Below are 16778 nucleotides of genomic sequence, written 5' to 3'. Positions count from 1 at the left end.
CACCCAGAGTCTCCAACAGGACCCTTCCATCTGAAATAAAAGAAAACAGAGTTGCAGAAAACGATCCAGAATGCATGAGGTCTATAGCTTCCAGGTCACACTGTGCAGTTTGGGGTGCCCCGGCCAATGAAGGCTTACAGCAGCAGTGAGGCACAGCCATGTAAGAGATCCCACCATCAACCGGTAGGTTACAGAAAGGAAGGGGATCTTAACTGAACCAGTCCCAGGAACACTTTGGGTGTGGATGGATGGAGGCTTGAACCAGCTTCCATCATGGCTGAACTAGTTCACCTAACCCTACTTTCATTCCCAAGGGCTCTATAGCTCAATGTACGCTCGGTAAACAGACTCAAAATGTGGAGACTGTCACAGAAAACCTCATGTTAGTAAGTGAAGGAGGAACAATACTTACAGTTGTTTTCCAGGATTGATAGATCCCAAGTCAATCTCCCTGTCAAACTCAGTCCTGAGATCATCCAGTGACCCATCGTCTCCAAAGGCTCCCCACTCAGTGTTAATGCACATCCTCCCCTCATCACCTTCCACCAGATCAATGTTACTCATTTCTTCCATGTAGCAGGCATTCGTGCCAGTTCCTGAGTGTATCAGAAAGAAAAAAATTTACACATGAAGAATTAATTGAAAATACATTTTAGAATTAGATTCAATATTTTCTTTACCGGAAAATGTACTTTCATTAAGTTACATGTTAAGCTATACAAAACCTTCTGTATCTGAAACCTGTTAAATGACCATTGAATATCAAGGAAATAGTGAATGAATGAAATGAAATGAATACAAGGGCTGAGTCATTCAAAATATTTGTGCTATTTCATATTCACTCATATATGACACTTTAAAATTGGGAAAATGTGAAGCGGACATGTTATGAAGAGAGTATATGATTCTTGTTGGGAAAGGTGAGAGAAGATTTTCCTTCTCTGGACAAAAATACCTGGATCTTCTACAGCATTAGCAGAAACATTTATTTTGCAGGTCAGAATCTCCTGAAAGAATTGGATAGAAACAAAACGATAGCCTCCTTTATTATTTGATGATATATCTGTATATGAACAGGAAATTCCTTAACCATTATGGACCTCTCACTTCCTGACAGTATAAACTATAAACAATGTCATTTTTAAGCATGATTGTTGCAGTCATCAAAAGGCTTGAAAATACTAACTGTAGTGAAATATTTTGCAAACAGCTGGCAAAAAAAATAATAATAATAACAGCTGTTCACTGTGGGTCTGACCCCAAGAGCTCTCAAATGTCTCAGGACTTGCCAATGTCTTCTTGTCTTTATTTTTTCTTAACAGAACTAAATATGTACATACAGAGGTAAAATTTTAGGATATATTGAATTGTCCCAAGGTTAGGCAGAAGTCACTAGAAGAAAGACCAGGAAGGGAGAAAGACAGACAGACAGGCATCTGTGTAAGAATAAGAGTAAGTAGAAGCATTCAGGAAGTGATCATTTGTAAAAGGTCCCAGGTAAAATAAAACAAGACAAGTAACTTCTTTTTAAAATATAAATTTGTATATAAGATGACAACACTCATTTTACTGATTTGGAACTAAATTTTTTCAAGCCAACTTTAACCAAGCCACTATTTTTGCATTTGCAATTTTTTAGATGTGCAGGTCACTTAAATGTTTACATTCCACTTTATATCCAAAAGTGAGGGACAAGTGCTTGAAAATCCAATCTTTTATGTTTATCATTTTCAAATAGTTTATTTTTGAATTGTGAAGTTGAAAATGCCTCCATCCCCCAGATTTGCTAAAATCATAAGCCTGCTTTTTCAACCCTGCTTTAATAAAATAAAATTACCTATTATGACGCCAACTTCACAGCGCTGATCATCATATCCACAGGTCATCATTGTTCCCACTGTATCATTTACCAGTGCTAAAACATCTACATCCACATCCTAAGAAAATAAAGACCGCTAGTGAATAGAAAAATATTTACACCCTTCCTTATAGTTAAGTGTTTAGACACAACATTGTTAAATTGGGCCCTCTAAAAGTTAGTCTATGTGACTAAGATTAATTTACTTCAATGGGATTTAAGCATCTGCTTAATAAAGATGGACTTAAGCACATGCATAAGTGCTATGCTGAATCAAGGCTAGAATCTTCAGTTGTTCTCCCATTCCCTCCAATCCATCAGTCCTTAGTCAAGAAATTAAAGAAAAACAAAAGCTCCAATTTCGATGCGATGGCACCAAAGATCACCATGCAAGCCACTAAGAGCCAGATTCAGATATCCTTACTCATGTGAAGTAGCACCTTATTTCTTGCATAGCTGCACTGAAGCCAAAGGGAATTTGAGGGAGTAAAGAGCTACTCAACCTAAGTAAGTGCACCAGACTCAGGCCCTAAGTAACAAACATTTGCGTCAGAGCTGCACAGATTCTTGCTGATGTCAGTGACACCAATACATAGACAGAGAACAAATGAAAAGCAGAACTGGGTTTTTTGCCATGTTAGAAACAGTGAAATATAGTATATGCTAAAAGGAGGTCAAACACAATTTTTTTTCATATTTTGTAAATGTTACAAGGGATAGAGAAGGTGTAAAGGAAACTAGCTTTTTAAAGTGCCACTGAATACGTAAAGGATAATGCTAAAAATTAAGTTTTAATTATATTTCATTACTAATTTTAAAATGTAATCAATCATCCAATAGTTAATACTTTTTATTGCAAGCACAGCAAAGTCAAGCACAAATAAACTATCCTTTAAGACTATAAAAGCTATCCTTCATTATCAAAAATAGGCTATTTATTTCTATATGATTAAATGATTTTATTCTATTTATTATTAAGTCTTCTTCACTATAAAACTTGCCTTATGCTTCCTGAGGGCATGGCGCAGAGAGCTGATCACATCTGTCTCCTGCACTCCTCGTACCTTAAAGTACTTTGTCCAGGAAAGCAGCACACCCTTTAAAAATATTCAATCTATGTTACAAATTTAAAAATAAAGTTTAGCACTGATAACTACAGAGGCAGTAGAGAATAGAGTATATTCGATCATTGGCTTTTGGAGAATTTCACTGCCACTACTACATGTGTAAGGCCTTGGCTACATTGGCAATTCACAGCGCTGCACTTGCTGCGCTCAGGGGTGTGAAAAAACACCCCCCCGAGCACAGCGAGTGCAGCACTGTAAAGCGCCAGTGTAATCAGCGCCTGCAGCGCTGCACGCTCGCTCGCAGCACTGCAAGCTATTCCCCGCGGAGAGGTGGAGTACTTACAGCGCTGCGAGAGAGCTCTCGCAGCGCTGGCGGCGCGACTACACTTGCGCTTCACAGCTCTGCGGCAGCGCTGTGAATCCGCAAGTGTAGCCAAGGCCTAAGAATTTGAGCAGAAGTAGCGGAATCATCCATTGGCAATCCACTGGGATGTGGAGTAAAGGTCTTTTCATACAAGCAGCCTTGTCAGCTATAGCCACCACCAAAAATACTACAGAAGTGGTCAAAATAAGACCCTAATACTATTTACAATTATGCATGTGCTTCGCTTTAAGCATGGGTAGTCCTATAGACCTCAATGGGCCTACTCACATACTTAAAGTGAAACATGTGCATAGCCTTTGCAATGTCAGGGCCTAATACACTAACTTATTATTTTAAGAGAGGTAGCAAAAAACAGGCAATCAAATAAGGCAGTCAGTGCAGCTTCTGTTCCCACCCCCCATATGCTATCTGATTATTTCAATCATGTGCCCCCGGTTTTTCAAATCTACTATAAATATCCCAAACAAGAGGGATTAAAATATAAGCCTGCTTTATAGCACAGAAATAAGTTTTTTGAAATCCATATAGTATTTTCTATCAGCTGAGTCGATCATTATTTAAATCCTGTGTTGACACATAAAAGAAGAGTTTTAGTTTATTGCTTCAGTTGCACTGAAATATGATAACTCATCCTTGAGATCTACTTCAGCACATAATTGTGATTCCCACCTCTTCCTCTTGTAGGTTTATAACACTATGCAGAGTGTGAAGGGTAATATGAAACTTGGTTGAACTATGAATATTTTTCTTCCTCAGAAAGCCACACAAAGATTACTTTTTCCTACACTGCCATATGTTAATAATCCTTTCAAAAATTCTCTCTGAGTTCTACTACTACTACTACGACATAGCTACCAATAATATTTTTTAAATCTCACCTCGTCTAATTTAGTCTGTATGCAAGGAAAAGAAAATGTAAACCCAAGAGGGAATTTCTTATGTTTTATGTTTTTGGTCTCCATGAAATCTGCCAGACAGTCAGCGACATAATCAAACAGCTGTATAAAAGAGAAAGAACGGGACAGGTCAATAGCATCAATTATATTCAACACAGAAAGCCATTCCACAGACGAAAATGCACCACATACTTCTGTTCCATTCCCATGTGTGATCTCCTTTGGGGTTGGGTAGAACTGGCTCTCCATTTGAACATTCTGCTTCCCATCTTCAGACACTTTCACTTTTAAGACTCGAAACTTGGAGCCACCAAGATCTAGAGCAAGAAAATCCCCCTTTTCTGCAATAAAAGCAATAAAGGTTACTTCCTACTACAGCAGTATACAGTAATGTGAAGCATGACCTGAAGACATATTTAAGGTAAGTACTTGGGATAACGAATGTACATCATCAATCATTTGGAGCAGAATTGTTGCCAGTAGTTAAAGGAATCGGAGTGGTGAATTCTTTAGCACTTCACTAGACTCTGCAAGGAAAATAAGGACTATTGTACTGTGTGGTATGAATAGTTGTAGGCCATACTGGAAATGTAGTCCTATTGAAAAAAATCAACAGAACTACACACATGCTTCAACTTGGACACATGGTTAAGTGCCTTCCTGAATTGGGGCCCTCATGTCGAGTGTAGGGGTGGGATAATGTTCTCTCCTTGAATTTGATGCAAGCTGATATATTCCACAAAGGGGATTGAGGAGAAATTGCTTGTGTAATAGTTTGACATTCAGCATTTAATGTTGTTATATATTAACTGTCTCCCTTGCTTTTGTTTATTCTCCTTTCCCTTCCTTAGCTCCATTGTTCTGGATAGCAGCAGAAAGACCTGATCAGGTAGGTGAAGGGCCAGTGCAGTCCCTCCCCTAGCAGACTGAAACTGCATAGGTCATATTGGGTATGTCTACTCTGCAGCTGGGAGCAAACCTCCCAGCCCAGGCAGACAAACTCCTGTTAGGGGGCTCAAGCTAGAGCACTAAAAATAACAGTCTGGACGTTGCAGTGAAGGCTGCAGCTCAGACTTTCAAGCTCACCCGACCCCCTTGGCTTCAGAGCCTGAGCTACTGTTTTTAGTGCACTAGCTCAGGTCCCACCAGTATGAGTCTATCTACCAGGGCTGGAAGCTTGCTCCCAGCTGCAGTGTAGACATACCCACTAAAGGGGAGTCATCTTCCCCAAACAGCATTGCCTGCACCACTCTATCCCACTAACAAATTTTCTCCAAGAATTCCCCTCTGCCCAGAACCTTCACATATGAAATTTCAACAAAAAATGAATTTTTAAAGTATTATTTATTTTAAAGTAAGTTGTTTTGGAGGAGTTTGGAAGTTAAACTTGGCCTTATCATGAAACCATCATACAGCTAGAGCTTGTCAAAATTCACACCGCAGACATTTTTCATCAAAAATTTAAATTTAAAATTAAAAAACCCTATTTGTCCCCCCTTCTCTCACTCTCACACCCTTATCCACAGGAGTTTGTGTAGCCACATGTGACCTAAACTCCATGCCAGACTGAGATTTTATTGGTTCTGACCTTGAAAAGCAAGCCAGAAATATACCTCAGTAATTCTATGGGCTGATATAATGAAGGAAAGGAGATAAACTGGATTTGTCAGTAAACTATGACACTACTCAGAAAATTAAGAGCTGAATGACTAAAATGAATGGTGTGCTATTAAATGAGAACTATTTCAAAGAGTGAAGCTCAAGGTGCAGATATTCTGAAAGTTAATTATAACAGCACAAGTGAAAATTTAAACAAATTCCAGTTACTCAGAATCTGCCGGAAGTTTTGTCTGCAGAGAAAACTGCTCTTTTCCAGTAATCAATGGAGAATTCGGGGAGAGTGCAAAAATGGCGTTACGCAAGACATAATTTAACAGTAAGGTACCTCACAATGTGACATATCAACAAGTCCTTGACACCAGAGAGAGAGGGACTGTTATCTGCCAGGAGAAACTGCCTAGAGTTGGCCTTGAGACAAGAGAAGTTTTGAAACAGTAAATGAGACAATTGCTGAAATCAGATATCCTCTGAAGCGACTTCGGAATTTCAGGATGGGCTGAGTGTCATTTTAAAGCTATGAAAGGCCAAGGGATAACAGGACTTACTCCATGATTTATTTTTCTGTTTTGGTGTTGGGATACAGAGCGAGCTCTAATTTCCAGCAGGGTGACCTCGAAGGGTTATGTACATACACTAGTGTACAAGACCCCTCAAATGTCCCTCATTTCAAGGAGCAGCACTGATCTTAATCCCACAGTTATCTATGTTCCCTACAAATTTGCTATCTCCACTTTTATTGTTGAAAATCATCAATCATCAGAAACAAAGAGCCATGGAACTGAGGAGACAGGAAGAAGGGTTATTCACATGAAAGGGATACAGCCCCACATCATTTTAAATTTCTTGCATGAATAATGTGTCCCCCATTTTGGATCTGTAACTGGGTGGCTTGCTCTCAGGTTGGAGAGCCTGGGCTAAGCCAGTCCTGATTCAAGGGTGAGCCCCACATGAGAGGGCTCAGGGGATTCCATTATAAAGAGCAGCTGGAAGCTGCATAGGGGGACATGCTCAGAGAGAACAGACTTTGCTAGGAGTGAGCAGGTTCCAGTGGAGTCCTGGGATTCTGGACTAAGGGTGTGTCTACACAGCAATTAAACACCTGTGGCTGGCCCAGGTCAGCTGCCTCGGGCTCTCGGGGCAGCCATTCAGTCACAGACTGGCACCAGAGTTCTGGGACCCCCCCCCCACAGGGTCCCAGAGCTCCAGCTCAAGCCTAAACATCTACACCACAATTAAACAACCCCACAGCCCATGCCCCGTGTAGCCCGAGTCAGCTGACCTGGACCAGCCGCAGGTTAGACATACCCTAAGACTCCAACCAGGAAAGAGCTGGAAGTCACCTGCTAATTCAGGAGAGACCCTGAGCTGGCAAGGAAGAGTGTGAAAGCTTTCCAGCCAGGGAGGCCTGGGAGTAGGAATAGAACTGTTTGTTTGTGGGATTTGAATTTCGGATTTTGAGTTATTTTCTGTGTAAATAACTAATAAACCCAGACCCCAAGGAGGGGTATTTTGATCTCAGAAAAAGTATGGGGAGTCCATGTCAGGAGTCCTTTGAGGGAGAAATTATTAGCAGATGCCACAGAGGCACCCCTGGCCACGAGGGACTATGTCAGACCTGGAGTGCTGCATTTGGGCCTTGGCAGGCTGAGAAGTATGCTTGTTCAGGGGAGAGACTTCGCCTTTCATTAAGCCCATTACAGTACTTATTGGAAAATAAAAAGCTTTAATATGCATGCTGGATAAAACAAATAGCAGCCAACAAACCACCAGGAGTCTCATCAGGATGTGCGAGAGGGAGACATTTAACTGATTGGGTAGGGCTTTAGCTACCCAAATCCTATTAGTATTAATAGGTAGCAGGCAGCTGAAACTGTGTAGGAAACTGAAAATCAGCTCTCAGAAATGTAGATAGAGTTTGAAATTTTCCATAATAAACTCTGATTTGAAGATGCAGCCCTTTAAATATTGTGTGTGGCAGGGGGTACTCAGAAGCTAAGGGTTTGGTAGATCACCATGAAGTTGAGTGAACCCAAACCTATGCTCTCCTGCTCCACAAGGCAGCAGCTAGCCCTCTCCTGCCACGTGAGCATCACAAAGCCATTGTCTGCTAAAGGGAACCTGCTATGGCTGGCTTCTGCAAACTAACAGAGCTGCTTTGGTGGGTTCAGTCTCCTTTGCCTGGTCAGTTCAATCATCATTCTGCATGTCTCATTAGGGACTGAAGCACAGCTTACCTCTTCAGTCAATTTGTTTGCAAGAGCATGGTTGATTTATTACTGTTGTTGGAAATGAGGATTAATTCCATCAAATCTAATGAACACTTTCCTGACAGATTATATAGACTGTGTTGGGGAAGCTCCTTCTGTATTCTGTAATTTTCACATTGTGGAAACATGTATTTTTAGAGATAAACAGCGGTACAGAAGTCACTGTCGGGAACCAAACTGCAGAAGGGCTAAGTAGCTATGTCAAGAAATCATGGATCCAGGGGGAGAGGGAGTTATTAGAACTTCAATACAATAGCTGGGGTTTAAGATGAAGGCTCCAGTCCTGCAATGGGGTTCACTCCATCCCGTGTCCACTCCGAGCTCTGTTGAGTTCTGCATGTAGCCCCTCACAGGGTCCGGGCCTCATCATACTGCACCATTCTGGCTTCCATGAATTTAAATATTTTTCCTCTTGTATATCCAACTCAAGAAGAAAAACATCCATTTGCCTAAAGTTATACACATCCTAAAAATTAAAACTTCATATTGTCTCCAAATTGCATTGATGTTACTGGACTGTAGAGGGTCCCCTCATCCTATTTAATCACAGGTCCGGTGTTGGTTTGAGCATTGCTTCATGCCAGTGGCTAAGACTAGATTCGTATTTTTGTATTCAGTAAGATGAAGGTTTTTAGAGCTAGCTGAGTGTTGTCCTGATAAAAGCAAAACACACCCTCACAAAGGCATTGCATATATTCATGTCATCTGATGGCACATTGTACCAGAAAAATATTAGGTGTGTTTAACATTTTTGTTAATGAGACACAATTATCTTCTCCATGAATGACAACTACTGTAGAAGGCCATTTAGCAAGTTAATATTAATCCCCAGTCTTCTACTCTCCCTGCTGTGCTGCAACTGAGCGTTAACATCCCCTTGAAACCAAGGGACTGTTGAACTGTACCTGCACAGCTCACTCAACAGCTGAGCTGAGTTGTGCTTGGAGCAAGGAGCAGCTTGTCACAGCGTAGTTGACCCTTCAAGGGGAGAGAGACTTCAGCCCCAACTGTGACAGTTAAATCACCTCCCAAGGTAGAGAAAATGGGCCCAATTAGGCCTCTGGGATAAAAAGGAAGAGGCCTGGCTGGTGGGAGAGAGAAGACACCAGATGAGGAAGCAAGCTCTGAGAACTGATGCTCACTGGAGAGCAGGAGCACCCAGAAAGGGGCCCAGGAAAGACTGGAGAGAGCCTGAGAAGGACCGAAAGCCACTGGGCCCCAGGACTCCTGTGTCAAGGAGTGGAATCTCTCTTGGAATATCACAAATGCCCCTGGGAGGAGGGATGTGGGACTCCAAACTAGTGAGACAAAGGGCTAGGACTGTGGGGCCAAAGGAGCTGTAGTTGATAAAAGACTGAATAAATAAGATCCCACAGAAGGGAATCTTATTGTAAAGATTCTGGTCTTAAGAGTCAAGAGTTATTAACCATTGCAAAGAACCAAGAGGGAACTGAGGACATAGAACCTGCAGGGCCACCCTAGGGCACAAGGGGACACTCTGGGATGGCTCCCACCCATCCACACAAGTTGAGACTGTTACAGATCTCCAAATTCCAAATCCAAGATGCCTGGACATACTTTGTTGTAATCCATGAATTCCTTAAACCAAAGAAAAAGTAATAATGCACCAGGATCACTCACCGGACCCATCAGGAATCGACCTTACAAATGTTGGCAGCATTTTTACGGCAGCTGTTGGGTGTGCATCTCTTTCCAGGCCCTTCACCATCTCTGCTTGGAAGCGCGTCATCACGTCAAGTAATACATCATCAGAAAGACGCATGTGGTAAAGGAACCTGTCAACCTGAATCGGGACATTCAGAATATTATTTATGATGAGATAACACCTAGGGATCCTGGCCTCGGATCAGGACCCTATTGTGCTAGGTATTATACACACACACACACACACACACACAAACAATAGTCCCTGCCCCAAAGAGTTTACAATAAAGTACATAAGGGATGATTTATCTCTACTAGAAGTCACTAGAGCAGGATTTCTCTGACGCTCCCACCATCATTAGTGTCCAGTTACACAGAAAATGCTTCCTATATACAACCACTAATCACAAGGGTTTGGTGCAGTGTCTTGAGCACAGAGTTTAGGACTAGGAACTCTTACATTCTAATCCCAAGTCTGCCGCTGACTTCTGAATGACCTTGGGCAACTCACTTCACTACTCTGCCTCAATGTACATCTGTAAAATGGAGATGATTGTATGTACCTAACTTTCAGAGGTCGGAGAAATAGTTAAATGTTTATAAAGTGCTTTGAAGTTAAGCACCCTACATACATGTAAAATGGTTATTTACCCTGATCCTCTGATTCGATTAGATTTTCTATGACATTAGCTATAGTCATATGACATAGGGTTAGCCTGGTCCTGCCCCATTGAAACCAATAGCTAAATTTCCATTGACTTCAGTGTCAGAAGGAGGATGGCCTATATAAGAAATGCTTCAACCTATAAAATCTATTTGTAAAGAAGTTTAACCCAGTATTAATAAAATACTGTCACAAAAAATATTAGTTATTTGTCCATCAGAAAAGGTCTGGCCTGTTCAATGGAAGATCCCAAGTCTTGGAGTTACACTGCTCTAACCAGAAATCAGCTGTTTTGTGCATTTTTTTCCCTCCTAATACATGTGTTTGGGCAACAAAGAACTGAACAGGAATAAAGACTTTAGCCATGTCTACATTACAGGGACTACAGAGGCATAGCTACAGCGTTATAGCAATGCTGGCATAACACGGTATTGTAGATGCCATCTGCAGCAACAGAAGACGTTTTTCTGTTGCTGCAGGAACACCATCTCCCTGAACAACAACAACTAGATTGATGGAAGCATTCTTCCCATTGACCTAGTTGCCCCTACACCAGAAGCTCATGGGTATGGATTTTTCACTGAGCACCATAGTTAGGTTGACCTACATTTTAAGCGTAGACCAGGACTTTGTGAGAACTTAACTCTCCCCACCCAGGACCAATTGATTCACCAATTCGTGAGTCACAAACAGTAGTCAAAAATTACTTACACTTGAATAGATTTGTGAATCTTTCAGAAGAATTAGGTGTTACTGGTGCTATTAGCTAGTCCTCTGTACCCAACTTTGCAAACTCCCCATCTCTCCCTATCACCAGCACCACCCTTTTTAAATGCTTACCTGGTCTCCTGTAGCTGCTCACATCCAGCCAAGCACACTTATATCTTTTGCCTATATTTGCTACTTGAGTGGTGTGATCAAATCCTTACCAAGTATGTAAGGGGAAAGTTTGTAGCTTTTAAAAAAATCAGCCTTAAATTTTAATTAACATAGGACTTTAAAAATTAGGAGAAATATTTTACTATGTGTATTTTAATTTATCTCTGGTCTGCTGAATTATAATACATATTTTCTTATGTGTGCTGTACTGATGGCCTTTGTGTTGTTTAGTCATCACATTTATTGTTTTGACCACATTAAAATATTTCTACATTGTATAGAGCAAGGTTTAGAGTTAAAGAAGGCCAAATATAGGTAATCCATCTGATGTTTGTATGTACACACACACACACACACACACACACACACTTGCAGTTGTGAATGTTACAACTGTAATTGTTCTTACTTTCACATTTATACCATTTTACATATCTCAGTTTTCAGAGAAGGAAGATTATCCTTTGATCATTTGAAAGGATGCATCTATAAATGTCATCTCAATCCAACCTTCTATTGACTTTCCTTGTACACTTAATGTAGTTCTTTCTATGTAATACATAAACAGAACATTCAGGCTGCAAAGTCAAGCACTCAGAAATTAGGAAATGGTAAAATTAAGATTGTCTGTGCGACTTTAATTCAGCCATCTTTAATTACATGATCACATACTTTATTCATTCCCCATGGTCCCCTGCTTCATTCAGTGCAAAGAATTGATGCTACTCACTTATAGCGTGTCTACACTTGAAATGCTACAGTGTTGTGCAGGTTTCCTTTCAGAACAAGGACTGATAGTTCAGACAGAGTGATCACTTTGTGAAAACATTTCACTTTCAAAAGATGAGCCTGGGAGCTTAAATTCATAACTGCTAGACACTAAAAATCATGGACTGAGCAGAGATACTGGAATTATTGGTTATTATAACAATCCATAACCCACTAACCCCCTCTTCTTGTCCCAAGACTGCAGAGGTGTTAAGAGGCCACTCTACCTTGAAAGGTCCCGTAAAATGTGGCTAACTACTTATGCTAAACAACCTGTTCCACCTTGCATTCAGCTCTGACCTTCGGAGTACCTTTCCCAGACATGAAGAGGAGCTCTGCGTGGCCTGAAAGCTTGTCTCTCTCACCAACAGAAGTTGGTCCAATAAAATATATTACCTCACCCACCTTGTCTCGCAAACATTAATAAATCTATCTTCACTTAACTCTTGTGAGGGGAAGCATTACCAGTCCCTATTTTACAGATGGGAAACTCAGGCACAGTGAGATTAAGGTCAAGAGTATACTAATTTCAGGTGCCCTATAGGAGATGCCTATGGCCTGACTTTCAGAATTTTATAGTACTATGTTCAGAGCACAGCTCCCATTGACTTCAGTTTCAGCTGTGAATGTTCAGCAAATCAGACCTGATTGTCTCAAGTCAGGCACCCAGAAAACGAGGTGCACACGCAGTTATTGGCCATCTGTGAAGAGCTTGGTTTAAATAACTTGCCCAGCATAACACAGGAACTCGGTGGCACAGACAGGGATAGAATTCTATTTTCTGGTGTGGCATTCAACAGCCTTAACCATGACACAGGCCCCTGTCTCCCTCCACTGTTCTGTCTCATCCACTAGACACCTTTTGCAATTTCTGCAACAAATGAGGCAGGGGGCCTACAGACAACAGCTTCATTCACTACACATCGCTAATTCACTCCCAGAGCCCCAGCTATCCTGTTCACTGAATGAGAACAGGGTCCTGTGGAAAAAATAGTATGTGAACACAATTAAAACTCTATGCATCATATTGACACCCACATGGATCTTTAGCAGGGTTAGAATCGTTAGAACCACTGCACAGATCTCTACCACCTGTCCTAACAGAGTAACTGAAAGCAGTAGTAGGTTGGCATCCTCTGTGTGGGCCAGTCACTAGAAGATGAGCCACATGCGTCGCCAGTGGAGTTCATAGATTTTTGCTGACTGCAGAAGAATGCTGACTCACAAACCCTTGATACTATTCCAGATTCTGATGGGAGTGTGTTCTAGTGGTTACAGGTGCTTATGCCCCTCTCCTGCTCCATTTGCCCTCATCCCTCTGCCCCACCCCACATCTGGCTGCTCTAACCCCAGTTAGTGTTCCAACACCACTCAGCTCCCTATTCCAGTTCCCCTCCTTCACTCTACATACCACTCATCCCCCTCGGTTGCTCATCACAGTCCCCACTCCCATGTCCACCATGCCTCCAGGCTAGGCACCCCATCCCTCTGCATTCCAATCAACTTGTATTGATTAGGAATCAGCTTAAGAGAAACTAAAATAAGTCACACAAACCAAAATATGAGTATCTACCCAGGTGCTCACACTGGTTTGACAAACACAGAAAAGGAAAAAGAATGAGGAGTACTTGGGGCACGTTAGAGACTAACAAATTTATTTGGGCATAAGCTTTCATGGACTAAAACCCACTTCATGGGATGCATGCAGTGGAAAATACAGTAGAAAGATATATATTACACAGAGAACATGAAAAAATGGGTGTTGCTATACCAACTCTAACAAGACTAATCAATTAACGTGGGCTATTATCAGCAGGAGGAAAAAAAACTTTTGTAGTGATAACACTGGTCTACAATTTTTGAGACGTCGTCTGCTTCAGAGATAAAATGTGCTATTTATTATGTATTTTGATGTGCTGAATTCAAATATGACAATTAAAACAACTGATTGGCTACTATTTCTAAGATATTTAAGTTTTTACATTTTATGTCTAGGTATATTGTGTAGATAGAGTTTTAATCATAAATTGTAAACCTAGGTCTTTTCATGTGTTTATGGTTGCTTTACATGATAATATTTCACCTGTCCTGTTCATGTAACACTTTAAAAATCAGCAAAAGGGTTATATAAATAAAATTTATGATGAAACAAAAGGCAAAAAACTATTCTGTACATAGTTTAGTCCTATTCAGTGTCTACTCGGTGCTTCTTGGCTTGTCTCTTGTATTCATTAAATGGAGCATCTCTTGTCACTGTCCAGCAACAGTCTGCAAGCATACATAGGCTCCATTTGCCCGGATAGCGTTTCTCCATTGTTGCAATGTCCTGGTGAAATCGCTCTCCGTGCTCGTCGCTCACTGCTCCGCAGTTCGGTGGAAAAAAATCTAGATGAGAGTGCAAAAAATGTATCTTTAGTGACATGTTGCAACCAAGGCTTTTGTATGCCTTGAGGAGGTTTTCCACCACCAACCTGTACTTGTCTGCCTTGTTGTTTCCGAGAAAATTTATTGCCACTAACTGGAAGGCTTTCCATGCCGTCTTTTCCTTGCCACGCAGTGCATGGTCAAATGCATCATCTCGAAGAAGTTCACGAATCTGAGGACCAACAAAGACACTTTCCTTTATCTTAGCTTCACTTAACCTTGGAAATTTTCCACGGAGGTACTTGAAAGCTGCTTGTGTTTTGTCAATGGCCTTGACAAAGTTCTTCATCAGACCCAGCTTGATGTGTAAGGGCGGTAACAAAATCTTCCTTGATTCAACAAGTGGTGGATGCGGAACACTTTTCCTCCCAGGCTCCAATGACTGTCGGAGTGGCCAATCTTTCTTGATGTAGTGGGAATCTCTTGCACGACTATCCCATTCGCAGAGAAAACAGCAGTACTTTGTGTATCCAGTCTGCAGACCAAGCAAGAGAGCAACAACCTTCAAATCGCCACAGAGCTGCCACTGATGTTGGTCATAGTTTATGCACCTCAAAAGTTGTTTCATGTTGTCATAGGTTTCCTTCATATGGACTGCATGACCAACTGGAATTGATGGCAAAGCATTGCCATTATGCAATAAAACAGCTTTAAGACTCGTCTTCGATGAACCAATGAACAGTTTCCACTCATCTGGATCGTGAACGATGTTGAGGGCTGCCATCACACCATCGATGTTGTTGCAGGCTACAAGATCACCTTCCATGAAGAAGAATGGGACAAGATCCTTTTGACGGTCACGGAACATGGAAACCCTAACATCACCTGCCAGGAGATTCCACTGCTGTAGTCTGGAGCCCAACAGCTCTGCCTTACTCTTGGGTAGTTCCAAATCCCTGACACAGTCATTCAGTTCACCTTGTGTTATGAGGTGTGGTTCAGAGGAGGAGGATGGGAGAAAATGTGGGTCCTGTGACATTGATGGTTCACGACCAGAAGTTTTATCCTCTTCCTCTTCTGACTCAAGTGAGAATGATTCTGGTGCATCAGGAACCGGCAGTCCTTCTCCGTGGGGTACTGGGCGTATAGCTGATGGAATGTTTGGATAATGCACAGTCCACTTTTTCTTCTTTGACACACCTTTCCCAACTGGAGGCACCATGCAGAAGTAACAATTGCTGGCATGATCTGTTGGCTCTCTCCAAATCATTGGCACTGCAAAAGGCATAGATTTCCTTTTCCTGTTCAACCACTGGCGAAGATTTGTTGCACAAGTGTTGCAGCCTATGTGTGGGGCCCACCTCTTGTCCTGATCTCCAGTTTTGCATCCAAAATAAAGGTGATAGGCTTTCTTAACCATAGTGGTTATACTGCGCTTTTGTGATGCAAAAGTCACTTCACCACAAACATAGCAGAAGTTATCTGCACTGTTCACACAAGTACGAGACATCTCTGCTCACTTTGGCTAAACAGAAATTTGTCCCTTTGCAAAATCAAACACTGACAAATAAGAGAGCATGACACTGTATGATTTCTAGAGCTGATATAGGGCAATTTGTTCAGCAGAGTGATGTAAGCTTCATTATGATTGCATCATCCATGACTTCTAGGAATAACATGATGCAATTCATATCATGTATGACGCAATACCAGCTTCAGATTGCATCATTATTGTTTTGCCTAAAAAGCAAGTACTGTCCAAACCCAGTCATAGATTTATTCATAGATCCAGTCAAAGATGTATTTTAGTCATTTCTGGTTTAAATTGAGATCCCTTCCCTTTATAATTCACTTATCCTCCGCCATTCCCAAGTCAAGGGTCGTATATACTGACCCAATAGCATATTTTGAAAACTAGAGCCAATCAACAATTTTAAGCATCATTTTCGTTCTCAGTGACCCAGAATTAGTAAAGTTTGACTACATTTATTTCAGAAGCATTTTGGCTGTAGAGCAGTGTAATCAGGATGGCCCATTTCCAACAGTTGATGAGAAGGTGTGAGTAACAGTAGGGGAAAAATTAGCATGGGGAAATAGTTTTTACTTTGTGTAATGACCCATCCACTCCCAGTCTTTATTTAAGCCTAATTTAATGGTGTCCAGTTTGCAAATTAATTCCAGTTCTGCAGTTTCTTGTTGGAGTCTGTTTTTGAAGTTTTTTTGTTGGAGAATTGCGACTTTTAGGTCTGTAATTAAGTGACCAGGGAGGTTGAAGTGTTCTCCTACTGTTTTTTTAAATGTTATAATTCTTGACGTCTGATTTGTGTCCATTTATTCATTTGTGTAGA

The 16778-nt window shown here is 41.2% G+C and overlaps 1 protein-coding gene across 2 annotated transcripts in view; it reads right to left on the bottom strand.

Moving 5' to 3' along the window:
* Positions 1–16778, bottom strand: part of HKDC1 (hexokinase domain containing 1) — a 47021-nt gene that overhangs the window by 25233 nt on the left and 5010 nt on the right. For both annotated transcript variants that reach the window (XM_005281897.5, XM_065553494.1), the window contains exons 2-7: positions 9735–9897; positions 4399–4547; positions 4189–4308; positions 2860–2955; positions 1838–1937; positions 413–596 (exon numbers count right to left, since the gene is read on the bottom strand). In XM_005281897.5, coding sequence (XP_005281954.1) covers positions 413–596; positions 1838–1937; positions 2860–2955; positions 4189–4308; positions 4399–4547; positions 9735–9897 — 812 coding nt within the window. The remainder of the gene's footprint in view (positions 1–412; positions 597–1837; positions 1938–2859; positions 2956–4188; positions 4309–4398; positions 4548–9734; positions 9898–16778) is intronic.

The sequence above is a fragment of the Chrysemys picta genome, chromosome 7, assembly GCF_011386835.1.
Source record: "Chrysemys picta bellii isolate R12L10 chromosome 7, ASM1138683v2, whole genome shotgun sequence".
In the NCBI taxonomy this organism is placed as follows: Eukaryota; Metazoa; Chordata; order Testudines; family Emydidae; genus Chrysemys; species Chrysemys picta.
Note: the sequence above shows the minus strand (reverse complement) of the source record. Positions and strands in the feature narration are given on the sequence as shown.